This window comes from Phragmites australis, chromosome 13, assembly GCF_958298935.1.
Source record: "Phragmites australis chromosome 13, lpPhrAust1.1, whole genome shotgun sequence".
NCBI classification, from domain to species: Eukaryota; Viridiplantae; Streptophyta; class Magnoliopsida; order Poales; family Poaceae; genus Phragmites; species Phragmites australis.
In genome coordinates this window covers 14,077,802-14,105,335 of record NC_084933.1, presented here as the reverse complement: position 1 = coordinate 14,105,335, position 27,534 = coordinate 14,077,802, and the positions used below count along the sequence as shown (strand labels likewise).

The 27,534-nt window shown below is 41.9% G+C and overlaps 2 protein-coding genes and 1 non-coding gene across 3 annotated transcripts; 2 read left to right on the top strand and 1 right to left on the bottom strand.

Moving 5' to 3' along the window:
• Positions 1-6,632: 6,632 nt before the first annotated feature.
• On the bottom strand, positions 6,633-8,723 carry LOC133889431 (putative disease resistance RPP13-like protein 1). Its single transcript, XM_062329957.1, has 3 exons — positions 8,694-8,723; positions 8,131-8,593; positions 6,633-7,993 (listed from the first exon to the last, which is right to left on the bottom strand). The coding sequence occupies exons 1-3, from the start codon at positions 8,721-8,723 to the stop codon at positions 6,633-6,635; spliced, it is 1,854 nt and encodes a 617-aa protein (XP_062185941.1).
• Positions 8,724-20,001: 11,278 nt separating this feature from the next.
• On the top strand, positions 20,002-20,531 carry LOC133888850 (uncharacterized). The gene has a single exon (XM_062329222.1). The coding sequence runs from the start codon at positions 20,087-20,089 to the stop codon at positions 20,294-20,296; it is 210 nt and encodes a 69-aa protein (XP_062185206.1). The 5' UTR covers positions 20,002-20,086; the 3' UTR covers positions 20,297-20,531.
• A 5,489-nt stretch (positions 20,532-26,020) lies between these two features.
• TRNAV-CAC (transfer RNA valine (anticodon CAC)) lies at positions 26,021-26,094 on the top strand. Its single transcript has one exon. It is a non-coding gene; the product is annotated as a tRNA-Val (tRNA).
• The last annotated feature ends 1,440 nt before the right edge of the window (positions 26,095-27,534 follow it).

The following is a 27,534-nucleotide window of genomic DNA, read 5'->3' as shown; positions in this document are numbered from 1 at the left end:
TTGAGGTGGCCGAACTCCGAGATAATCTCTTGTCTCTTCATTTGTGCAATTTTAATTAGTTGTGTAGTTTTGGAATTTTTCCCATATAATTAGTTTTTGTGATCATCTTGCTAGTATCTCTTATTATTTAAGCATTGTGCTGATATTAGAACTAGTATCACCTTTTAGACCTTAGTTGTACTTGCTTAACTTCAGTTGTTCTCGAGTTCCTGTATAGACTGGAGACTCTAGACTAGACCGGATACTCCAGACAGACCGGAGTATCTGACCTTCATCGGAGTATCCGGCATCTGTTTAATCCGATGGTTAGTTTTAATTTTTAGAAAAGCCTATTCACCCCCCCCCCCTCTAGGCATCTTTAAGTACATTCAGTACTCCTCCTCAATTTGCCTAATTATGGACCCTGGTTCGTAATTTAGGTTATTCACAATCTGAACGTACATCACAATGGTGACAAAGGCTAAGGTGATGTTCCTGTGGCTGAGCTCAGGTTCGTCCATCATGCAAGTGTAGTCCACCACAATCGCTATCTCCCAAATATTCAATCCACTTCCCCTTGAAACTGTGCACCAGCCACATGCAATTATCCTTCACGTACTTAACATAATATTCCTTCTTGCTTGACTTGAAAACATAAAATTATGGTCAAAACGATGTCGCCTATTGAGTCACAACATCCTTATGGCCTGACTCGTATGATACCTAGCATCCTATGCAACTTTATTCTATATATACTCCCAGGACACCTGATTCCCCTCATTCATTACAAGGTTGTTAAAGTTAAGACTGTTCCAGTCTGTGGGAATAGGAGCATCATCCTCAGAAGATTCGTCAGCCTCAAGATCATCATATCCATCTGTTCAATTAGAGAAGAGATTTATTCATCCTCGTCTGCCTCACCAGTTAGTTCAATTGGATAATGCGATGAATGTGTCGCATCCGGATTGACATTCTCATTACCCTCATCCTCGTCACCCTACTCCTTGGCATACCCCCACCCTGCATCTCCCCAACTGGCTCTTATACTTCAATTGCACAAGCAACATAGATGTCCAATCTCAATATCCTGCAGGCAAATCCTCTAGATTTAATCTTCCCTGAGTGGGTACACATCCTAGTACACACCATCTCATTCGGTTGCCCATAATACTAATAGTCATCTCTTGAACATCAAGATCTACTTTGAAACCCCGCATCAACCAGACGTACAAGTATCAGACACTCTACTGCATAGGTCTAGAGATACCCTTGTTCATCGACTCAAATACAGATAGTACCACACCTTCCAGACCACATAATATTTCATCCCAAAAAAATTCCAAACTGCCACTTATCCGATATACTTGCCAACCATCGATAAAAAACCCTAACATTATTGCGACAGAACATAACAAATTATGTAAAACTACATTTACAATAATGCAACATTCATTAAAAACATAGCCCAACAAAATCTACATTGCAACAAAATATCCCCTGATCGCTACATCAAACACCTCTAAATCCTACATCTACTACCTCAATTGTGTCTACAATATGTCTAAATCCTATATCTAATACAACATGTGTCTAAATACTACATCTGATTGCTAAAATATACGTACAAACAAGATCTAATTGCTAAACTATGTCAAATCCTTATTCTAAACCTAGATCTAGATTCTAACATACATCTAGTGACTATCCTACCAGGTTTGTAAAAAAAATACTAGATTTAACTCTAACCTGTGTCAAAACCTAGCATTAGTGGCTATCCTACTGGGTTTGTAAAAAAAAAACAGATAAAAAAATATGCATCCTTCCTCTAGCAGGGCTTTGCCTCCAATTTCTCCTCCCTTCCCCTCTCCTCTCCTCGTTCTCTCTCGTATGGGTTGGAAAGAAATGACGCGCTGATGTAGGCAAGGTCGGTATGACCAGTTTTTATACCGAACAATGGACACCACTTTTTGGGAGGGCTTATCGGGCGTCGCTGTGAGGAAGGTCTTGCCTGTTTAGCGAGCGAGAGTAAAGTCTCACCCGTTCCGTGGACGTCACCATAATTTTTAATTTGTAACCGGCTGAGCCCACAAGATGTCATCCGGTTATGGGGGCTACTCTCACCCAATAAACAGACAATTGTAATCTATTGTTATAATTTTTTAAAACAACCATATAATTATATATATATATATATATATATATATATATATATTCCCATGCTTATATGGATTCTACAATACTCCTAGTCATTACTACTTTTGTGTGGACAATAATCATGAGAGATTTATACCCCTCTTGGAATTGAAGATTTGGGCATAAGTTTTGAAATTTTTCCGCATCGATTCTCGTGAATATCTATTACTAAAGTGGCTCCACTCCTTGTGCTTTGGAGTTCATAGCAAATTATTACAGCTGAATTAAAAAGGAGACTTATCTTCTACTGACCTCAAGAGAGCGCTCAAAACAAAAGCTGCCAAGAACTACTGGCCAAATGCATTGGTCAAAAAACGGAACGTGCATGTGTTTCCAGATCATGTTTCTAGAAGGTGTCATTTCATTTGTTTGGATGCTGAGGAAGGTCAAAGTGGTTGAATATGCTAACAACATGTAAATTGGGGTGTTTAGATGAGATACTTATAAAAATATCTGAGTTTTTTTAACTGTATTAGCACATGTACTTAAACAGAGAGCAAGATGTTTACTTAAACACCGCTGTTTATATTAGTGCTAATAAGATTTTTAGTCATATTTAAGCACTTGTAGTCATTATTTGCATTGAAAATTACCATTTTTATGTAGGTATTTAAAACTCTTTTTTTAAATATCTAAGCCATAAGCACTTAGCGTTGGTAATGACCTGGTTTTAGTATTGCAGTCATGCGCTGTGTCAGTTCTTAAATCTGGTTGTGCAATGTTGGTGCAAAAGTTGGGGAATGCTGGCTTTGTGCAGGCATACGGCTTGATAACAAAAGCCACTATTAGAGGCGCTAAATTTGAATTGATCTCTATAAATTTCTCTTAGAGCATGTATAATAAAGGTGCTTAGAGGAGGTGTTTATAGAAAAAATTGAGTGTTTTTTCCTTAACTGCACTGGCATATATGCTTAGGTAGAGGACAATATGTTTACTTAAGCATTATTATTTATATTAATACTAATAAGATAATTAATTATATTTAAGCACCTGTAATTTTTGTTTACATTAAAATTATAATTTTATATAGATGCATAACACTCTATCTTTTTAAATACCTAGCTATAGGAACGTAGCATTGCTCGTGCCCTTATAGTTTTAACGAAATTCTCTTGGATTTGGGTAGGTACCGAAGGCTGGAGATCAAACTTATTCGACATCCAAAAGAAAAGTAGGGAATTGCAACTTACTGCATGGTTGAGGCATGTTTCTAGTTTTTAGCACGGTTAATCCGACGTGTTGATTAGGGCCCTCCTCTTTCAAAATAAAATAAAAAACAGTGGAAAAGGACAGTACACCGAAGGTTTAGTGCAGAGACGTGGCAAGCGTGGTTAGCAATGTCAAATTTGATTGTTAGCAGAAGGAGGCATGTTATACTGCTGCTGTGCATTTGAACGCGACTTGATTTGGGTTCCACAGTATTAACCATTAGTTGCTGATAGCAACTGACGATCTTATGTGTCCTTGGCAATAAACGTGCTGAGTAATTTTAGGTTCTATATTGGTATTAGCCAAATAGCCACTACCTGCAAGCACCCGTTGTTTCCTTTATTTTTAGAACCTGAAGGTTCGAACTCGCAATTTCTTTTACAATAATCCTTTCGTCTCTGTTTTACTTGTTGTTTTAGGATGTGTACACCCAGCATTTTTTTAATCTTTTTAAGAGAAAGAATTCTAAAATTTTGACACCTACATGAAAGTATATATATAAGTCACATAAAAAATATTTCACTGAATTTGTCGACAATAGTGCTTTAATGCCATCATATTTTCAGCACTAATATATCAGTCAAATTCATGCAGTGGAGATCGTTTTCGGTTTATTGTAAGCTTTGATATTTTGCTGTGGTGCTGGATGTAGCACACTGAAGTTCTCTGTGGCTCTGTTTTGTGGAGACCGTGTATAACTGGGTTTTCAGTAACGATTCACCTTCTCAAAAGAAAAATGTAATTGGGTTGATATATATATATGTATATATATGTCTATTTTGCGCCTAGGTGTAGAACAGACTTGCGTTACGTCACTACGACCGATCGAGTTAGTTGAGCCTTCCGTGAGTCAACAAACTAAGAGAGCCAATCCGCTGATGCTACGTACACATCAAACTTTACCCACCTGAGCATGCAATAGAGATTCTTTTTGTTGATTCGAATCGTTAAAATACAATATATCTAAAATCATAAATCTGATTTTCGATCCGTTTGAAGCATATTGTTAGAAAAAATACGTTTAACAAAATAAGATCCATAAAAACTATATTTTAATGAAGTTTTAGAACAGTTATACAATTACAACATGTTTCTAGTTTTGTAGTAACTGACATACCTTATGGATCATAAGTATACTGCTTTGAGATCGTAACTGGTCAGTTATGATCCTAAAAGCATTTGCGATCCAAAAATATTATAGTTATGAATATATATATTTATAGTAACTGACTTATCTTGTGGATCGCAACTATACTGCTTTTGAGATCGTAACTGAGGGTAGACGTAGAGATGAACAAGTTATGATCACATGACAAAAATCACATAATTACGATTATAGAAGGTATTAAGTTACAACAATATATATTTGTAGTAAATGATCTATCTTGTGGATCACACTATACTACTTTTAGGATCGTAACTGACGATGACGTAACAATGAACTACAATACGACTAAGCACATAATAAATATACAATATATTTATTATAGATATGATATGTGTGTGTATATATATATATATATATGAGCATATCTTATCTGCCCTGTGAACAAAGAGGACTTTGTCTGCTGTCCTGCCGACTACCTAGTCCCTTTTTTTTTTCCTTTCTCTATCTTCAGCTCGTGCATGTCGTCTTCTTCACATCACATACGCCAACACATTTTTTACTAACCAGATTCCGCACATAAACAAAATGGCATGACCAAAACGTGCTCACCTCGAGTCGGGCCAATCTACTAGGCCTAGGATTAGTTGAAGACCAAAGCAAAGTTGCTGGACCACATGGAGTGGACCGAGGAATCTTCACTCGGCTTCCATGTACAACGCATCATGTGGCCTCCCACTCTTTGCGCTGCAATCTTGCGTAGCTTACTGGGAGACACTCAGACACGTGATGAAAGATGTGATCGTGAAGTGGACCTGACTCTGAATAAGTTACAAGAATTGGCGAGATGCATCTTCTTCATAAGTCATGAGGGTATCTTTTGCCCTCTCAGATGCACAGATTACTACCTCACTTGCAAGCAGTCAGTTAGGAGATGATTCAAGACATGCCAGACTCACCACCCGCCAATTAAGCTGATAGATAAATTAAAGGGAAATTTATGAAAATACCAGCCAGGTTATATAGTGAAAATCGAATTGAATTAAAAGAAGAATATCACGTGAAATGATAAAAATATATAAAAATAGAGTATTAAAAAAAACTCACTTTTCACCGTATAATCTAAGTCTGAAAATAATTTTAGAAATTATTCTATCACATAATAAGAATATTAGTGATTTTTTTCAGATTTTTATGAATTTATTTGATGTTTTAATAATTGTTAGAAGTTATAAAAGTAGTATTTTTGAATAATTTTAGTTTAAATTCTACACAAGCTTTTTGAGTGAATCTAATTAAAATAGGTTGTACATTAATTATAAAACATATACAAAAATTCTATGATTTTTTGAGAAACAGAAGGTCACTATTTTAAATAAAGGAAAATTAGAGTTGTCGATTACTGTTCACAGCGTTTTTATTTGTGACGAAGATGGTATTTTTCAGAGTTCTTCGCGTTTGCGATGGTATTTAGCAACTCAGCAACTTTGCGATGGTATTTAGCAATAAGAGTTCTTTTGCGATGTTATTTTCATAATTTTCCCTAAATTAAAAGGGTCCATTTTGCTTCAACTACTTTGTCATATCAATTGCTACATGAACAATGCTGGATACTGGCTAATTAAGAATCCATACGAAAACAGAAACAAGGAGAAAAGCACCGAACTTTCTATAGGTGAAAGAACGGAATGCCATGTTACTTCCTTCAGGTCGTTAGGTTACTAATTCTTGGTAAAGCAAGCTTGGGGCACCCTGATATCTTCAGCCTCTGAACGGTCGTGAGCGTCGACAATCCGTGCACTGACAGAACCTCATTGCAAGACCTGATCTCCAGTTTCTTCAGCACCGGCAGTGCTGCCGGTGTCAGGCTAAATGACTTGACGCTGTGGAAACCTTCGATTTTAAGTGACACCAGTGATGCGAGGTCCGGGATGTCAGGAACCTGGTGGCAGCAATTGAGAACCAGCTCCTTCACAGAAGGAATGCAGGGCAGCCTCTTCAGGTCCGGGCACATATTGACGCAGACCTTGCGCAGACGAGGACAATAGCCTTCAGATACCTCAAACACCTCCTCCAACCCGTACATCTCCCACAGGGTTTAGCAGCTCCAGAGATGGGAACTTGGTCGCACCATTTATGTTGCTGCTCAGCCGTTGCGCGTCATACATCTCTTCCGTATGTTCAGGAACTTCAGTGATGGCAGCAGGGCAAGGGCGGGGAACTGGGTACAGTTGCAGCAGCTGTCGAGTGTGAGCGAGACTAAACTGGGCAAGGAAGAAGAGTCTTGCATCCAAGCAGGAAATGCACTGCCTTGGTAGCCTCTAATGGCGAGGTCTTGGAGGTTGACGTGCGGCTGGTGGCTTTCAAGAACCTTCTCAGCCACACTGTCTGCTTCTTCGTCATCGACGTCAATGTCTATGCTGCCATTGTGCCATTGCAGCGTTAAATCCTGGAGGTGCTGCTTATCCTTCAGGTTAGACTCCTGGGCCTTGCTGCCAGTTTTGACACTCTCGAGTCCTGAAAGCCGAAGGCAACCCCTCATATTGTGCAAGCTTCCCAGCTCACTTATGGAGCAATGTAACGAGTCACCACTGGCGTGGAAGACTGGCAGTGTCCGGAGTTCAGTCAGCTGTCCAACTCCATGTGGCAAGTGAACGTAACCCAGTTCTTTTGTCACATCAAGATGGCGCAGCTTGAGCAGCTTCTTTGCATCTCCAGGTAACTTGGTGAGGAAGCGGCAGTCATTCGCTTTCAGTGTCTGCAGATTGCTGAGGCAGCAGAGCTCAGACGGAAGAGCCCTGACGCTTGTGTAGTTGAGAGATAAGTACTGCAAGTTTCTCAGGCCAACAATGGAGATTGGCAGCTCTTCTATGTCGGTGTACCTCAAATCCAGTGTCTCTAGGGTAGTGAAATTCAGAAGGACATTGTCTAAACCGACAAGATTTAAGGTAGGAAAACAAATGTTGTATGGTTGCCACTCAGGTTGCACCACCAGAAATGTCTGCAAATCCTTCAATTTTTCTGTTCTGGACATCAGTTGAACAGCCTGAAATTGCGAGGAAACAATCGACAAATGAAGAATATTTTCAGGTACGCTGCTCAGGAGATCCTCAGACTTGAAGTATCTGTTTCGGGAGACAGGCTCTACCACATTGTAGATAAGCTCATGCATCACAAACTTGTCATCTTTATCATTCTGGAAAGATGAATACTGAAAAAAGGATCTGCGCAGCAACTCATTGAAATATGCAACTCCGACACCTTCAAGTTCACACCCTTCAACAGGCCTGACACAACCATGAGATATCCATAGCAGGACCATGTGAATTTTATCAAAGATGTAACCTTCTGGGAACAAGGAACAGAATGCAAGGCACTTCTTCAGATGGATTGGTAAAACATCGTAGAAGAGCTGTAAAAGCATAACACTTCCCTCAAACATATCCTTTTCTAAGAAAATAGTTTCTGTCTGGCACAAAAGACCACCAATGGCCTTCAAGTCCAAACCTGGAAATGAACCTCTTAGCAACCATCACTAAATTATGATTCCTCTGGATATCAGTGCCCACAACAGCATTGTTGGAGAAGCATCAGATTGTTTTCTTCAGATAAAGGATTTAAGGAATAGGAATGTGTTGCTACACCTCTAAGAGCAGTAACAGTCACACTCCTTGTAGCCATGACAACAGCACTTCCTTTGGCACCAGCATTAAGAACTTCTAATACACTATTCCAAAATTGTTGGTCTTCCATGTCCGCATCATCCAAGAAAAGCAAGAATTTCTTATCCGCGATGTCCTCCTTAACCATTTCTTGAAGACACGTGAGGTTCGTAATGCTGCAATGGTCACTCATGGCAAACTCAACAATCTTCCTAAATAGCATTAATATGTCTAATTTATCAGACATCTGTATCGATATCCTTTGGTCAAAAGCATCCATCAATTGTTGGTCATCGTAAAGGACATGGAGCAGTGAAGTTTTGCCATGACCACTCCCACCATTTATGCAAATGACAGTACAATTACTTCCACCATTTCTATCCAACAATATCTTTTCCATAATCTTTTGTCTAATATTGTCTCTCCCAAGAAGTTTAAGACCAGCCTAAAATAGTGAAGGGATACATCAAAGCAACCAACTAAAAGGGAGGAAAGATACTACAAATATAATAGTGGTAAACATGCTTCTTGAAAAATGTGCATACCTGTTGAACACAAATATGGTTGAGTCGCATATGGCTTCCTGAGTATCTTTCGTACTTACTCTTGCTGTCATTCAGATGAGGAAGTCGATGTTGACTTCATCAGAGGTGAAGGCGGGGATGAAGAGTATTCTTAGAAGTCATGTTTGCACCTTAAGCTACTTGTGGCTTGAGCTTTTGCTTTCCGTTGTGTTCTGTTGGTCTCTCGGCTAGGTTTGTAATATACAATATGGGTTGTAATATTTTGTACTTTGAACCTTAGTAATTATATACAAAGTTTGTGATACTACAACTGTTGTACTCTGCGTATCAGCTACTTAATCCAAGAACTGATACAGGAGGCACATGAGATCCTGGGATAGGGGTCTTACACGGCGGGGTCTCCGAGCGCTCCTCGTTGCTGAGGGAGGATGAGATCTTTCTTGTTGTGGAGCCTGCTGCGATTCTTGGTGATCACGACCCTCACTAATCCTGGCAACGGATGTGGTGTTTGCCACTACAGTTTGGCGTCGAGCGGTCTCAACTAGGAGAGCGAGATCACGCAACCATGGCACCACTAGCAAACCTTCAGGTACTGCTATCAGCGGGTGGCTAGGAAGCAATCCTACGATCTGCAGATTCTGTGCATGCATCATGGCCTCATAGTCAAACTATCGGGCGTGGAGTGACGACATATCATAATGGGGGAGCCCTTGGAATTTGCGTGGCTTCACGATCTTGGTGACAATGCTGCCAAAGACCGCGTCCTCTGCGGCAGCTCCTCCATGCGACGTTATGGTGGTTGGGGCTGTGTCGAAGCGTTCCTGTGTTCGGCTCCAATCTGTTTCCTCTCTGGGTGCGTGGCCTGGGGATCATCACTGGCACCTAGAATATGGGAGCCTCTGTTGTACCCCATTGCATGAACTGTCATGCAAACCTGTCATTGGGCCTTAAAGCCTTCGGACTCCAGTTCGGTGTCCTATCCTTGGAGCACACCGTGCTGATCTGGGTCATACTCCATGACCAATACCTCACGGTGACCGGAGTCCTCGGAACGGGACTCAACGGTTGTCGTGGATCCAACCATGGGGTAGCCCAATCTGATCTCTAACACCTACCGAAACGCAGAAACATGTCCCCTACCTAGCGCGCCAACTATCAAGGGTTAATCCCTGATGATTCTAGGGTGTACCAGTTGAAGGGCGCATGAACAACGATGAAGGTGTGCGTTCATCGATGTGTGTGTGTTGAACTTAAGAGCACCGAGGTTATCCAGGTTTAGACCTCTCGAAGTATAACAGCCCTACATCCTATGTATTTTATTATGAGTGCTTGTGAATCGGTTACCCATCCTTCTTTACAAACCGGATCATCCTCTCTTTATATACCAGAAAGAGGGAGAACTTACAAGTGGGTCTTGATTAGCAGACTCATACCTAACTAGATATTCAACTCTTTGATTATATCCTGTAGAACCGGGTGAGCCCAACTTATCCTGAGAGCTTTGAATGCCTGTCCTAACCGTGGAACGCCTCCACACCTACCTTCCCTGGCCGCCCGGCCCGTCCCATCATTGTGCGCTGTAAAATCGTCTACCAAGCAGTCCTGTCCCTGCGCCCCACGAGTTTACCTGCAAAATCGTCCATTTGTCTAGTCATTCTAGAGACCATATCTCGTCAGCCATGACTTTGCTCACTGAATGGAGTGCTTGGGGAAGGAAAAATACTTAACTATATAGCAATAAATATGATTAGATTGGTTAGGTAAAGATTGCCCCCGCAACTAGCAAGGACTGGTTACGAGATCTTATAATATCGCAAGGAGACTGTTTACTCTAGCTTTACGCTAGTCGTACGAGGTTGGACCAAGTCGCACGATAAGCCAGAGTTTAGAAAATATCCTCCCTCCGTCGTTATACCTCTTGTAAAATCCGTTAGTTAGGACACCCCTCTACTCATACTCTGACACCATCATGTACTTAGTTCAGAACGGACGCAAAATTGAAATGAGACATACTAATATAAGGCTGACCGGTAACAAATCTTGTGAACAGTCCTCTACTGCACCTACACATGTATATATAAACCATAAACATCATATATGCTGAGATCAAATTGCTCATATGACCAAAGTATATTATTAGAAGTTAAAGAGAGAAAAAATCATGATTCAATATTTGTTTTCCAATGTACATATTGTAATCCTGAGCTTTTTAATTGAAATTTCAAACTGCTCAATCTTCTCTTTAGTATATGTACTCCACTCCTTTGCTCATTGAAAAAGGATGCAAGCAGTATTAGCAAAGTATAGTGATCGGATAATCGAATAGGCTTTAAGCACGTATCGAGTCTCTGATACTCCCATGATCGAAGAATTCATAATAGTATGATAAATCATTTGTAAATAGCATTTCCGTTCTAGACTGGATAGAGGGCATGCTTTGGGATCAAATTAGCATTTCCAATGGCAGCAGATTGGAAGGAGCCATTCGGAGAATTCCGTCAGAAACCGAAGCAAAAACTCAAACTCGCTACCGCAGACAGGAAGGACCCAAACCATACCAACGGATCAAATCGAAGCACACACACAACGCCGAACAACACAAACAAATCGATGCTAGAATTTTAGAAACAAGCAACGAAATACCATTGACCGAACTACAGACAAGCCATGAGTGCTTTTACCATTGGCGGAACAAGCAAAACAATACCAGTAGCAGGCCGTCGCTGTTCGTCTCGCTGGGGCCGGCTTGCGACTCCGCGACTGGACGAGGATGACCGACCGCTCACCGCCGACGTGACTCCATGACTGGGCGAGGAATCCGCCGACGGGACTCCGCAAGGACTCCACTACTGGGCGAGGACTCCGTGACTGCGCAGCCTAAGAGGTGTTGGAAGTTAATCTTGTTTTAGGTAAGTTGAGCTGTCGTAGTGCATATAGAGACATGCATTTGAATAGGTGATATGCATGTATGCATGAACCGAGTCACAGGAGAGGGCTTGCCTTCATAGCCTGCTAATTGTTTAGGAAATATATTTGTTTTTTTATAGTTTAGATTCAGGGAAAGACGCAAACAATTGAGATGAAATGAAATTATCTTTTTTTTTCATCTTTGGAATAATATAATGAACAAATATGGAACTATATCTTTTCACTTGCAATATTTAAACAAATTTGCTATTTATCTGTTGACTGATTCTTGCTTGGAAATCTATCAAATTTGGGGTTGTTCGGGAAGAGATATGCACTTATTATTGATAACAATGGAAAATTCATCCTATGGATTGGTTCATGGCACATAAGGAATACTAATTGAAGAGTCAGTGATAACCAATTGAAGGACTAGTGCCATAAAAGAAACCTGCAACTAATAAACCATGTAGATTGCTCGTGGATAAGAACGAAATACAAACAACCTACCATATGAGACTTACACTAGGCATTGCAATAAATTAAAATAAGCACATACAATCCTAGATAAGACAAAGATGCCAATTGAAAATATTTTATATCTAGTATCTTTCACCTTTGGACGGAGATTTGGGTATATGATGATCATGAACTTCATCAATGCGTCCAATCTTGTACACTTGGGTTTTTTGCTTAAATTTTCACTTAATCTTGTGTGCCAAGTCTCCAAATCTCCGAAGACTTGTGGACTTTAAGTCTTCTTTGGAACCCAAATCGATCGGAATCCTTTCATATTGATGATGACTTCCTTGTGCACCCAAATAGGTTGGTTCCACTCTCGATCTTTTCTTCCAACCATATGTGCAACCACTTTGCCATTTTTCTTCTTCTTGAGCTTATAGTGGTTGCTCTTGATTTTGTTCTTGTAGTTGGGTTTGGTGTAGATATTGGAGGTCTTTTTGGACAGGTTTATTATCTTCTTCTTCTCCTTGGTCTCCTTCTTGACTTGCTTGCATTAGAAGGACTTGTGGTCTTCTTGATGGCACTTGAAACATGTCACGGTGGATCCCTCCGCAAGCTTCTTCACATGGTGGCATAGTTATCTTGAGGAGGTTGAATATGGTTCTTACCATTTAGTCTACCCAAGTCCTTCTTGAGCTTCTCCACTACTTGCTTGAGCTCACCATTTTCTTGTGTAATGAGTTCATTAGATGATTCTACAATAACATTCTCAGTGCATTTCTCATTGCAAAAGGGTGAGCTAGATAAATCAATTAAATCATCACAAGAAATTGAAGCATCTACCTTAGGTTTGAAATTAAAGAGAGAGGTAGATTGCTTCAAAGTGACCTTAGGTTAAGATTCAATGCACTCAAATTTAACCTTAAGCTCTTCATGCTCCTTATTTAGGAAATTGAATTTGCACAATAATTATTTATAATTAGAAACAAAGGTAGCATGAATGTCATTAAGTGCATTGCATTTTTTAAGCTCTTTAGATTGTTTCTTAAGTACCCTTTGTTGCTCATTTATCAAATCAAAAAGTTTTTCTTGAGAGGGTGAATCCTTTGGTCATAAGGCACTTGTGAGATGAATTGCGCGATAACGATTTGCATGATCACGACCTTAAGGAAGAGCTTCTCTTGGAGGAGTTGATAGTGAAGCTTTCATCACTTGAGCTTGACTCTTTATCTTCACTCACCCATCTTCTCATGCTTACAAATGTTTTGCTTCTTCCTCTTGTACTTGGTCTTCTTCTCATTCTTGATATGGTTAATTGTTTTGACCAAGTCTTTCAAGGAGATTAGATGATCAATCTTGGTATTGATCTTTTTGATTTTCTTTTTCACTTGTAACATGAGCTTAGTCTTCTTGGGATCAATCTCTTCATCACTTGATGTGCTTTGATCATCCTCTTCATTGTTCTCTTCATCTTGATCTTCATCATCTTCGCTTGAGCTAGACTCTTGCTCTTGTCTGCTCATCCTTGCATTCATGTGTTGATATTGAGCTTGCTTACTTTTGAGAGCAAAGTTCTTGACGTCGGATGAGGAAGAAGCTTCCACCCCCATGTCCATTGTCATCTCATGAGCGGTGATCTTGCCTAAAACTTGGCTTGGAGTCATCTTGCTCATGTCGTAGTTGTCGTAGATGATGGAGACAATTAGCTTGTACTTTGGAAGAAGAGCATGGAGTATTCTTCTCACCACTTGAGCATCTTCAATCTTTGTCAAACCTAGCCCATTGATCTCATTGACAAGAATATTCAGATGTGAGTACATGTCATTTGCATTTTCATGAGCAAGTTGTTTGATGCTATTAAGTTTAGTCACAAGAATATGATATTTCTTATTGCGCACATCCTTTGTATCTTCATGTATTTCAATGAGACTAGTCCAAATATCATGTGCATTGGTGAGAGAATATACTCTATTGAATGATGCATCAATACATAAAGATGATAAAAGATATTATTCGCTAAAGCATCAAATTGTTTCTCCGCTTTGGTGATGCGTTCTTTCATCCACTCTTCGGTGACCCTCCAAATATCTAAACCTTTTGCTTCCAAATTACATGTCATAAAAATTTTCTATCGGGAGAAATTAGTGCTGTCAAAGTGTGAAGCACTACCAATATCCATCCTTAACCTCGGACGTCACAACTCTAGGCTGTTAAGCCCAATTAAAGAGCACAGGCTCTGATACCAATTGAACGGAATCGAGAACGTCCTAAGAGGGGGGTTAAATTAGGACACTTAAAAACTATTGGCTTCAAAACTTTCACAAGATAAGCCTATCTCAATTTCTATTTAAATGTACTCTAGGCTTATCTAATGTGTCTACTCTACCGCTTAAGATAATTGCAAGGTAAATTGCAAGTAAGTAAATGCGGAAACGTAAATGAGGTAGAGAGACAAACTCGGCACGAGGGATTTTTATCTCGTGGTATCGGTGGCACACAAGCCACCCCTAGTCCACGTTAGAGCTCCACAAAGGATATACTCTTGGTCGCCAAGTCTCTTCCGGTCACGGCTCTTGAGATACCAAGTCACCAAAATAAGGCCTCAAGTACAATGAGCCATCAAGCCACCAAGGCGAGGTATCACCACTAATCTCTCTTCCGGTCACTTGTATGCCGTCTTCACATCGGAGCTTTAGTCACAAAGACTTGAGCCTCCACGTCCCCGCACAATCCTCTTGTCACCACTTTACACACTCTGTTAAATGCTCCAGTGAAGCCTCCGGTGTGCATCATTTCATCACCGGACTATCCGGTGAGTAGATCTTTGATCTTCTGCGCTTTGATTCTTCTCTGCAATAATTAGTCCGATGTACATCTCTTCTGATCGCCGGACCTTCCGGTGAGTGCAATCCACTTTGACTCCTTCTGATAGAATTGCTCCGACATGTATATTCCTTATCACCGAATCATCCGATAAGGCAAACTGCCTCTGGACATAATGCTCCGATGAGTGTAATTCTTCCAGCGCCGGACCTTCCGGTGAGAATAATTTATCTGGGACTTTTTCCAATTCAATTAAACTTTGTCTCGACTGTGGTGGCTTCTTCATGTATTGCATCTATGAGACCTACTAACATATATTCTTGATAAACATGTTAGTTCCAATGACTATGTTGTCATTAATCACTAAAATCACAATCATAGCCTAATAGAGTTATTTTCGCTACACCCATCTGTTTGCAAAGCTAGCTGAAGGACAGACTCCATAAGTGGACTACACCATCAATGGTCATAATTATATAATAGGGTATTAGCTTGCACGTGGCATATATCCTCAATGGGCCACATTTGTGAAGCTAATACGATCTCCACAAGGGAATAAGAGGAAATATTTTATGAAAGTACAAGCAATGGTGAGGAAGGAGGTGGAACAAGCCTTTGGAGTTATGTAAACTCATTTTGCCATTGTTCGTGGACCAATATGATTTTAGGATCAAGACACACTAGGACAAATCATAACAGCTTGTATCATCATGCATAATATGATCATTTAAGATGAGCGAAATGCAGAAGGTGATAACCATTTCGATGGGATGGGAGAAGTTGTGACAATTTCTCATCGTCCTACACTTGAACTGCAAGAGTTTCTTCGAACTCATCAAGCCATTACTAACAGGAAAACTCACTCGCAGCTTCGTGATGATCTAGTTGAGCACCTATGGGAAAAATATGGAGGGGTGTAATGTAAAGTAATGTATGCAGTTTTTTCATCACACAACAACATCGCTCATACAACTAACATAGAGTTTGTACAACATAGATAGTCCATACAGCATACTTAGGGCTCCTTTGGATCAAAGGATTTTTTTGGAAAAACGCATTGTCGGAGGATTAACTCCTGTCGCAGGGATCCCGAGAGACCCCTTTTTAGAGATTCGGCCGGGGGGATGATCCTGAATAAGTTTGTCGGAGAAATGAATGAGAGTAAATGCAACGGCCGGTGGTGGGGGTGATGATCTAGTGCAAAGAGAAGTAAATGCACCGGAATTTAGACAGGTTTGGGCCGCACGGGGGTGTAATACCCTACTCCTGTATGGATGTAATAACTGTCCTGAGGAAGTCCCTCAAGGATGTTGCTGGTTACAAGAATATTTGTCTAACTAAGAGCTTGAGGCTCCTTGTTCTTGGGCAGGGACTGTGCCTTGGGTTGGTCTATGGTTCGGTTCTTGATGCTTGGGTGCTTGTCCGTTCGATGCTTGGATTGTTGGCTTGTTCGAATTCCCTCTTCGATCGATCTCTGGACCTTCGGATTGGGTTGGTTTCTCTTGCCCTCCTTCTTCTCTTCCGTGTGCCGACTCTTTTATGCACTCGCTGGCTGAGACATGCCCCGAACGGGAAGGAGGGGGGCACAAGTTCCAAGACGCCACGACTGGGAAGGGCGTCATCATGTCTTCTGGGTGAAGTGACCGGGGGTGGAAAAAACGCCGCACGCCCGGTCACCTGTCACCATAAACGCCCTGGCAACGGGTGCCGTAGAGAGGGCCCACCGGGCAGCCGCAGAGCAACCCGGCGTGCCCGCCCTGTCTTGTTCCTCTGCCACAGCAGGGTGGCAGACGGAACACCTTGATCCTGACGATGTTATCCCGAGACACGCTGGATGATACGGGACGGGACCCGTGCAATTAATAGCCCCACGCCTCTCTGCCAAAACATGGCAGGAACTGACACTGCGGCGGAAGCAGTTGGGGATGTCAGGCCATGCACTCTCATTAAATGCGGCCTCGGATCTCTGACTGATTGACACCTCATCGGCGGGTCCCTCAGGGGCTTTCTGGGTCGTCGGGGCACCGAGTGCTCGGGGGTACTGTTTACCTCCCCGAGCACTCTCTCCCGAGCACTCTGCACGAACTTTCAGGGAACCGAGTGCTCGGGGGCTACCACGTGCAACCCCGAGCACTCTCTCCCGAGCACTCTTACCCAATCCTTCGGGGAACTGAGCGCTCGGGGGCTGCCACGTGCAGCCCTGAGCACTCTCTCCCGAGCATTCTTACGCGGATCCTCGGGGAACCGAGCGCTCGGGAGCTGCCACACGCAGTCCCGAGCACTCTCTCCCGGAACTTGGCTCTTCTGATCGTCGGGGGACTAGGACGCTCGGGGGTGACCGGGCACCTCCCCGAGCACTTTCTTCCCGGTACTTAAACTCCGCGGATCATCGGGGAACTGGGGTGCTTGGGAACCACGGACTGTGGCCCCGAGCACCTTCTCCCGGGACTTGAACTTTCCTCACCCCGCAGGAGGGACCTCGCGGGACGGCGCCATGTGGCGAATGGCTGGCCTGGCCTCGGGACTCAGGGACCCCCGGTTCTTGATACACTGACACGCATGATTCTTGTTCCTATAGGATTTGGTACTGTAGCAATGTTTGGAACATAGGATTGGAGCCATAGAAAAATCGCAGGAAAATTTCCTTTGGTCCATTTCCTTGGGGAAAACACAGGGTTCCATCAATCCACTCGGATCTCATTTTTCCACTCGTTCACGTAGGAATGTGGCGGATCAGGGCCTTATCACAACAGTAAATAAGGCAAATGGTTGATTTAGATGTACAAGGATGTAGTTTTGTTACCTAATTAACTTAATGTACTGTTGGTTCTAACAATTCCTGTGTTTTTCCTACGGCTCATCCAAAGGCCCATTCCTATAATAATTCTTGTGTTTTCCAATCCTCAATTTTTTACCCACCACCATATCATATTCCTATGTTTTTCCTATTCCTGCGTTTTTCCAATCCTGCGTTCCAAAGGAACCCTTAAAGTGCAATAGATAGTCTATAAAATTAACATAGTAGTCCATACAACTAACATAGATAGTCCATACAACATACTTAAAGTGCAAACAAAATACTTAAAGTTTAATATATGAAGTAGCTCAACCCGAGCCTGTGCCAAACCGCCGAGGGATTATCTCACCTACAAGCTCGTATAGTATAGTCATTGTCGCTCACTCATACCACTAAGATCCATATTCATCACCTTATCATATCCAATCCTTCTCCTTAACGCAATATCTTGTTCCTTCGGTTCAATCTTTTTTCTTCTCAAGTGCAAGTCTCTCATCATAGCGCTCTTTTTTTGCAACCTCATTCAAGGCTTCTGCCTCTTTTTTCTTAGCCCACATGCTTTCTAACGCTTTCATGTAAAGATTATCTCCATGAGAGACGGGATTTTTTACCTCACCGATGTCGCTCTTTCTCCGTCTTCCTACCTCCTAGACTGACCACAGGCTCTGAAGTATGACCCTCCCCATCATCCTCTTGATGACTCTCGTTGGTCATAGAAGTGGACGATGGATTTCCAGTGGCGGATGTCTTCTATTTTTTTCTGGACACACTTATCCTTCTACTTTTGCTCGTGATGCAAGATATTCCAACAACGTAACAATCCAAACAATCAGCCCTTCAGGTATTTTGACTTACACAATTCACATGCATGCATTACCTACACGTGTAAATATGTCTTATTAGACTTGCACCAACATATGGAATGACAATCAAATAAAGAAGAGAACATTATACCTTATCTTACTCTGTCACCCCGCTTTGCCTCCTATTTTGAATCTGGATATAACATCCACAAAACCGGTTAACACCTTCTACTATGACAGACCAATAGTGCTGGAGATAATTGGAATTACGATCAGATGCAAAGTCCTTGTGCTTATGAAAATAATCAATAATTCTTTGTCAATACGTAGCACGAGATTATTTATTCACTTGTATAGCATCCAAACTTACTTCTAGCCATACTGACACCAACATGTTGTCTTCTTTTACACTGAATTTTTTTTTATCTGGCCTTTTTTGCTTTTGGAACGCACCAACTTCTACATGTGACAGTGGTTGCTCCTCAGGTGGGCTTACAAATTAGCTATCATCCCAATACGATCTATTATTTTCAATATTTTGCTCACTCATCAATTCAAAAAACCATCCATTATTGTAACCTGCACCTGCATAACAAAAATTGTATTATAGTACTAATTTCTAACATTACAAAATATACAGTTAACCAATTTCTAGCACTGCAAAATTTCTATCATTAAAATAATATTGTTAACCGGCCCTCCCTCTTCTTCTCTCCCAGCTGGCCTCCGTCTCTCTCCAGTAGGCCTCCCTATGTGCCAGCTGCCTCTCTCTCCTAGTTAGCCTTCTTCTCTCCCAGTCGGCCTCCCTCTCTCTCCAGCTGACGACGTGGTCGGTGGTGGACCAGGGCAGGGGTAAAAAGCGTACCTAGCATGGTCGACGAAGGATATGTCTATAGCAAGAAAGAGCGGTCGTTGAGGGGTAGAGAGTTGGTAGTCACTTTCTAAATCTGACGATCAAAAGATACAAAGTAGCTATCCCTCGAAATAAAGAGTCAGATAAGGGATCGGTTGGAGAGTCGTTTCAACCTTTTAATAAGGTAAAAGGTGGGATGAGGTTTCGGTTGAAAATAATCTTAGACCAATTCAGGATTTTGATATGTTAACAGTGCTAAATCAAGAAGCGCACGGCCTGAGGACCGAGGCGCAGGCCTGTGACCACAGCAGTCGAGCTAAGTAACCTCTTTTTTATAATGTGGCCTTATACCAAAGTGCCTAGAGGAGGACTAGCACCAACCACCCACCACGCACTGCTCTTGGGGCCCCACCACCCACCATGCGCGCGTCATTCCTTCGTCCCGTGCGCCGGTGGATCCGGTTCTCACGAGTAAGCAAGCAATGGATCCGGTTCTCACGAGTAAGCAAGCAAAGAGCAAGGCGCACAACGGCACGACCCAAAGGAGCCCGCTGCCAATGATCACGAGCCATCCTGACCAGACGCTCGCTGAGCCGAGCTGGACCCCACGCGTGTGGGCCCCGCCACGCTCCCCCTCCCTCCTCTGCCACTGCCAACCAAGCAGCCCGGTATACTACTTTAATAAATCCGTGACCGGTAGCACTGCGCTTCTCCCAGAGAGTTCCAGAAACCCGAAAGCGAGCGAGAGCAGTCGAGGAGCAGAGGGTCGATGGCGGACTGGGGCCCTGTGGTGGTGGCGACGGTGCTGTTCGTGTTGCTCACGCCGGGGCTGCTGTGCACGCTGCCGGGCCGGGGCCGGGTGGCGGAGTTCGGCAGCATGCACACCAGCGGCCTCGCCATCCTCATCCACGCCATCCTCTACTTCGCGCTCGTCACCATCTTCATCATCGCCATCGGGGTCCACATCTACGTCGGGTAGCCGATCCTCGCCCGGGGCGGTGACACTCGAATCGAAGCCGCTTGCTTGGCTGGCTGGTCAACCAAGATCCGCAGTTTTCTCTTTGCCCCCTGCGGCCTGAGTGCGATTGTCCGACGGATTGATTCGTGGCATCTGGTTGTAATCATCGACTCATCGTCAAGTCGTTAATGCAATCTTGTAGTGTTACCATGAGTACTAATCGGTGCTGTGCTGTGTGCTGCACTGCTGCTATGTTGATGCCCTTCCCTGATTGATTGGTTGATTGGTGCGATTGTGTCCCTGCTTGTTCGAGGTGAGGTGATTGATCGATCCATCCATCCATCGAGGCGATTAGCTCGGGTGCTCGTCGAAACACAAAGATGATTTCGTGGCGGACTGCGTGACATGTGCGCGCTCGTTTGTGTCCGTCCAAGTCACGTCGGTCAGCAGGGGCGAAGTGCACTAGCACAGGGCTAAATCAATTTTTTAATAATAATTATCTTATTTTGATCATATGGGTACAAAATAGATTAAGCCCTAGTATCAATATTATTTTAGATTATCTATTTGACATTATTATTTAAGTTTTAGCTCCGCCCATGTCCGTCGGCACGTTTGGCCCATCGGTGTACATCGAATCGACATAAAAAAAAGGTCTATCTAGCTATCCGACGATAGATTTGTACCAAAAGATTCAAATTTACAGCCAATCAAATACTGACACTACACTGCAACCAAAAAAAATGGCAAGACACCTCAACACAAATCTGTAACAAAACTAGCCCAGAGAAATCATTAACGGGTACAAAAGCCCATAATATAATCCGATATCTAATATCACCTGTGAGCCCAACAACACCAAACAAACAACACAGAATAAAAAAGCCCACCAAGATCCAAACATAAAAAACAATAAAAATGAACACAAAGAAGCCCAAAATCACACATGCATGACAGTTGTATCACATGCTTTCAACTTGCAATAAAAGAAAGAAACCAAAAAAAGTGCACGAGGAGGGGGCATTGCTAGTTATGCCTTAACAGAAACCTTTGCATTTTCTTGAGACCTTTGTGTTTTTTTTATCTGCTTCACTACTATTTTTCCTCATTGCTTCTTTTTGTTCTTTCTGTACATTTGTGTTTCCTTATTAAGCTTGTAACATAGGTTAACCACGTGAAACCTGCTGATTCGCCCCACCAATAAGGCACTGTGATGATCCTTGAACATATATGAACAAAAGAAAAAAAAAAACTAGTCAGAATAGTAGGACAGAAGCAATGCTTTGAGAGTTAAACAAACCCACCATGGTTGCACAATCCAACAAAAAGTCAGCAAGCATTCACATGACTAGAACGAACACCAGAGCAATTCATCCCCATCGCCGTATTTCCTTGTTGAGGTTGAGGTTGTAACATAGGTGTAGCTTGTAAGCTGCTGATTCACCACCCCAATAAAAAAATTATGCAGCACCAAGTTAGGGGCATATAACAGGCAAAAAGATATAGAAAAAAAAACATAGACAAATTTTGCTATAGATTTTAAGAACACTACCACATAACACAGAAATCATGCAAAAAAACAGCATCAATGCAAAATCTGTTCAGCCATCAGACTTTATCACAAAACATGCCTGCACCCAAAAAAAACCAATCAAATGACCAACATAAAAAAAACACAAACACACACATACACATATACAGACAGACCAATCATACCTTGAGCTAAACAAAGTCTACCTCTTTATTGATCATCTAAGCTCAGCAATTTTACCGATTGATTTAGATTGTACTGGCCCTTCAAGCAATTGGATTCATTCGTTAAAATAATGAATTGACGGTAAACACTTCAATAAGATTTCAAAGGATGAAAAAACAACAAAAAAAACACAAACATAAACGGAAAAATAGAGTAACATATATAAAGATATAGAAGAGAGAGACATAGAGATACATAAATACATCTATACAGAAACAATATAAATATATCTATACAGAAATAAACAAACATAAACAGAAAAATAGAGTAACATACACAAACATAAACAGAAAGAGAGATAGAGTGATAGAGTAAGAGAGAGATAGAGATAAGGAGAGATATAGAGAGAAAGAAAGAATCACCAGAAGTAAAGATATATATATATATATATATATATATGTATATAAAATAAAGAGAGACAAAAAAGAAGAACAAAATTGCAACAAAAAGGGGTAACAAAAATGCATATTATACAAATAAAAATATATAATTGAAAGTCACCAAGGATTTGTATTACTAGCATACCTCAAATTCAATAAAATCATTCATAGAAGTAAAGTTGTATTTCCTTTTCAAGGTCTTTATTTTATGAAAAAAATACAAAATGATGTAATTGAACTAAATATCTACTTACTAATCATACAAGTAGGAGGCAAAAAAAATAAAAAGAATATAAAAACCAATACCTCTTTCTTGTAGAAAAAACGATATCATCCGATTGTGGTTATTAGTAGTAGTTTTCCCCTATAAATAAATGAGAAATATATAATGTTGTAAAAATGATTGGTATAATAAGAACAAACAAAAAGAGAAGGAGAAAAAAATGCATACCTCATTAAAATCTGGGAGGTTGTGAGGACCATCAACGTATTTTACATCATCATTTAGATCAAATTTAGAGCAGTCAAGAGCTATCTTAAAAAAATCAATGATTACATATATAGTCCAATATAAGTGCAAATAAGAAAAATACTATCCAATTACGTAGACATGTGCACACAATGCAGCACCTAAAACACATAAATCTACAACTGCCAGAACGAGGACCCTATCGAAGCGGCCAAGGCCACACACCAAAGTGCCAGAAACATGACGCCAAGCACAGTCATAATAGCGCGCCCCATTGTAATCCATTTTTCAGAAAATATGAAATTGAAATACAGCAAAATCTAAAATATTCATAATAAAACTTATAATAGCAGAAAACACTATCATAAGAGCACCCATTTTCAAGGTCCTAATATCTCTCCTAGCATAAAGAAGAGGGTGTTGCGGGAGGACAATTTGGCACTATAGAACAGATAAGGAAAGTAGAAAAAAACAAAGCAAAAAAAATGCTTGGCATCAGACCATACTCAGGAAGTGCCCCTAACATGAAAAACAGCAGCAGCAGTAGCAAGAGTCCAAAAATTACCATCATACAATCATGCCAAGCTGTTAAACAAAAAGGAAAATAGCTTTTTTGCGGAACTTCTTAACTTTTGGATGATCCTATTGAATGCAACACAACAAGATAGTGAAAGAGAGGAGAATCTGGTGAATTTCTTAATTGTTATTTCAACGTGAAAAAGAAAACATCATCTATTCCTGCAAACAAAACTTTAATAAAAAATTCTAACAACAAAGATCATAAAAATCACACATTAACCTTTCCAGAGCAGAAATGAGCATACACAAAGTACTCATAAAGTAACATATGAATAATTCAAAACAATGTACTATCCCACACACATGTAACACATAGAACATATCCATGCTAGCTAAAAAAATTCTAACGGCAGATGTCATAATCACGCATGAAAAAAATTTATTTCTCCATTCTCAAACAGAAAAAAGAAAAACTCATCAGACCATACAAATACATGCGATTGATTTTGAACAAAAATGGACACCACTTAAATAGTCCAGATGTTAACACTCATTTGAAATGGTCCCAATGTAAAACTCTAGATCTGCATCATCGTGTTGTGAGACAAGGATGATCAGTTGAAAATACATACACCTACTCACAAACACATAGAGAATTGATGGTTCAATAGTCGAAAAGGTTGGTCGATTGTTTGATATGCAAAACATCCCGAACAAAAAATTTGGGAAAAAATGCAGATTCAATTCCACTGAAGGGCTCCTTGAACCAACACTTCCTCAAAACCCTAACCCCTATAATCACAGAAAAAAAATATCAACAACAGAACACACAAAACTCCTTAAAATACCTAAAATCTAAACAAATTCCAATCGAACCCTAACCAGAACTAAATAACCTGCAAAAATAGATGAAAATAAGACAAATTAGGACTCAAGCAACAAAAATTGGCTCAACGAACCTTCAATAACCTAAGATTACTACGGATCTACAGACCTTCTATGGAGGAGAAGGAGAAGTGGGGGTGTGAAGTGGAGGGGAGAGCTGTGTCGCCACCTCATTGCTCTAGAATAGGGATGGAAATTATATCCGTTTATCAGCGGGTAAATACCCTAATAGGGTCGGGTATGTTCCATATTTAGTACTCACAGGCATGTTTGTGGGTAAAAAACACTATCCGATAAGTACACAGGTACGAGTATGGGTAAGGCCTACCCATACCAGTGGCACCCGTTTACTCGTCTAACTCCCTGTCATATGAGCCTGGTCCAGCAATCCAATAAATATGGCTATCCTCTAATCCCCGCCGCCAGCCCATAGCCCCATACCCACCAGGGCACCACCCCCAGTTCTCACTCCTTAGCCATATAGTCTCGATTCCCTTCGTCCTTCTCCCCACCGCCACCCGCCATGCCCCGTCGCCCACCGAAGACCAGCTCACCGCCACCCGCCACCCAACTCACCACCACCACCCCTAGTCCTCAGCCCTCCTGATCCCCTTCATTCTTCTCAGCTCACCGTTGCCCGCCACCAAGCTCACCACCACCACCCCCAGTCCTCAGCCCTCCCGATCCCCTTCGTCCTTCTCCGCGCCACCACTCGCCATGCCCTACCACCGGCCACCCAGCTCACCACCGCCACCCCCATACCCTAGCCCTTTGTGACCATGAATCTGGATAGATCTATTGCCGTCTAGCTCTTTGGTTCCCTGTCGCAGCCCAAGTCCGCCGCCTAGATCCCCGCCACTCCTTGCCCCCACCTCAGTCCTCAACGTAGCCATAGATTTGCCACCACCCAGGTCCCTGCCACCCGTCGTCGCCCTGGTCTTGTCATAGCGCCGCCCATCGCCGCCCTGGTCCCGTCGCAGTGCTGCCCGTCGTCATTGGCTAGTGCGGCCACGCTGGTTGCCGACCTACTCTACGCGCGGAGGCGATGGCTGAGGATCCTTGTGTCACTATGGAGTTGTCCAAGTGCTGAGTCACCGAGAAGGTCGCTACCGCTGGCACCGAGTCCGCGAGGAGGTCCATGCCAGTAGGCGGGTAATCGGGTATGCCCACGAGCGATGGGTACCCATGGGCAATGGGTTTTTTCTCCTCTCCTTACCCGCCGGCATTCGTGGGTATACCCACGGGCAAACAAACAATCATGGGTACGGGTATGGGAAAGCATTACCCGTACCCGTCGCACCCGATTACCATCCCTGGAAACACCTTTGTCGCGTTTGAGAAAGAAGAGAGTGAATGGTTGTGTTGTTAGAGAGAGTAGCCAGAGAGAAAAAAGTCAAGAGAGAGAGAACACAAATATAAAGGCTCAAATTTTAAAAGCATGCTCTGCACCGGCGTTGTCTTAACGGGCTAGGTGCGGTCTAAATATCCGTTAATGGAGAAAATTCATCAACCGATAACCAAATACGTTACGCTTTTCAAAGCAAATCGGATAGCTACAAATTTAACCAATTTTCAATCAATAAATCAGTCGACGGATAAATAGAAAAATTGAAAAAAAAATATAGATCTCATGGCGTAATCACGGTGCATTAGCATGTGCGCAGCCTCTTTTGCAGGTCGCGCATGGTATCTGCTATATTAATACAAGATAGTAAAATCGGATGATGAGCACATATGTCTGGGTGGTGTAGTTGGTTATCACGTTAGTCTCACACACTAAAGGTCCCCAGTTCGAACCTGGGCTCAGACACATATTTTTCCTTTTTTTCTCTACATTTTATGTACCTCAAACTTATTGTCCTGCCCTCTAAACTCCTGTAAACTATTTGTACTTACGAACCTTTTGAAAAAACCACGACAGATCCACCATTCGCTACACGCTGTGACTTCATTTTGACCATCTTGCATTCCTGATAGCCAGATTAGTATTTGGCTCATTGTTGCTTATTGCATCTCACAGCAACTGTTTATTTGTTTCCTCTTTCCTGAACCAAGGTTTATTTTGTTTCTCGCTATAAGATCTCATCTTATTTTGACACAATCGCATGACATGCCTCAATTAGGACGGCTTAGCTTGATACTGCAAGAGTAGGCTTTTCTTTTTGTTCCTGGGCCCCGGATGCTACGCCAATGATGTGCCTAGATTTTTTTATTATAGATTGTACTTTGCCTGTTGAGTTTTTTTTTTATATATAACAAGCAGCTCTACTGCCGATTCCATTCCAAACAAAAAAAAAAGGACAGCTTACGCAGCCAGCAACTGGTCTTTCAGGGCTTCAGGTTTTCCACACGACTACACCTTCAGTTAACTTGAGCTCTGAATAAGCCAGCCCCGCTGCATCTCTCAAGCTGCACAGGTCGTCATGTCCCCTAGCTGCGGTCTCCAGCATCCCCCAGGCCCGGAATCGTAAACCTACAGAGTCAATGTAATGCACAAAGAATCGATCTTAGAGCGATCATTTACACGCGTAAGAATATAAGGACGATATGTGCTGTGTAGCTACCCTTTCTCATGCAGGACCGGATCAACTGCAGCAACGTACACGCAGATCCTGCAAGAAATTTCAGTTAGAATGTTACAACGACAGTTCGGGGCATTACTAGAAGCTCGGCGCGGCAATTGCCGCGCTCAATTGCCCGTGTTTAACCGATTATTTGGCACACTTGCCTGTGTTTAACTGACTATTTGCATGTCGTGAGCTAAGAATTCCTTTCCATCTCAATGTTTACAGAACTTGAAAGAAAAAAAGATGTGTTTTATAGTTTTCCCTTAAGAGCTAAATAGACTTCCGGGTGAAGAGATTAGACCTACCTCTACAATACATCAAGGAGGATGCAAAAGTGCAATGAGTATTGAAAGGATGGCACCGGTATATCAGTTGAGGAGCAGGCAACTAGTTTCGATACACACAGGACATAAGTTGCTTTGGTTACCTGTAAACAACACGTAGTTGAGGCATCCATCTTTTGTGCGTTCGTATTTGAGGTCAAGTACGTCCCTCGCAAGAATAATTTCTTAGCCGATAAGCTGGTTTATCTAACTTCTTCTCGTGAATCTGTCCCAGTTAGAGTCTTTGAAAAAAGACCCTCACAATCATCCACCGCAGTCTCAGGCCAAGATGAAGGGGATGCTCTGCTCGGAAACGGAGCACCCGAGATAACACCTCCTTCGGTGCCGTCGACCTCGGAC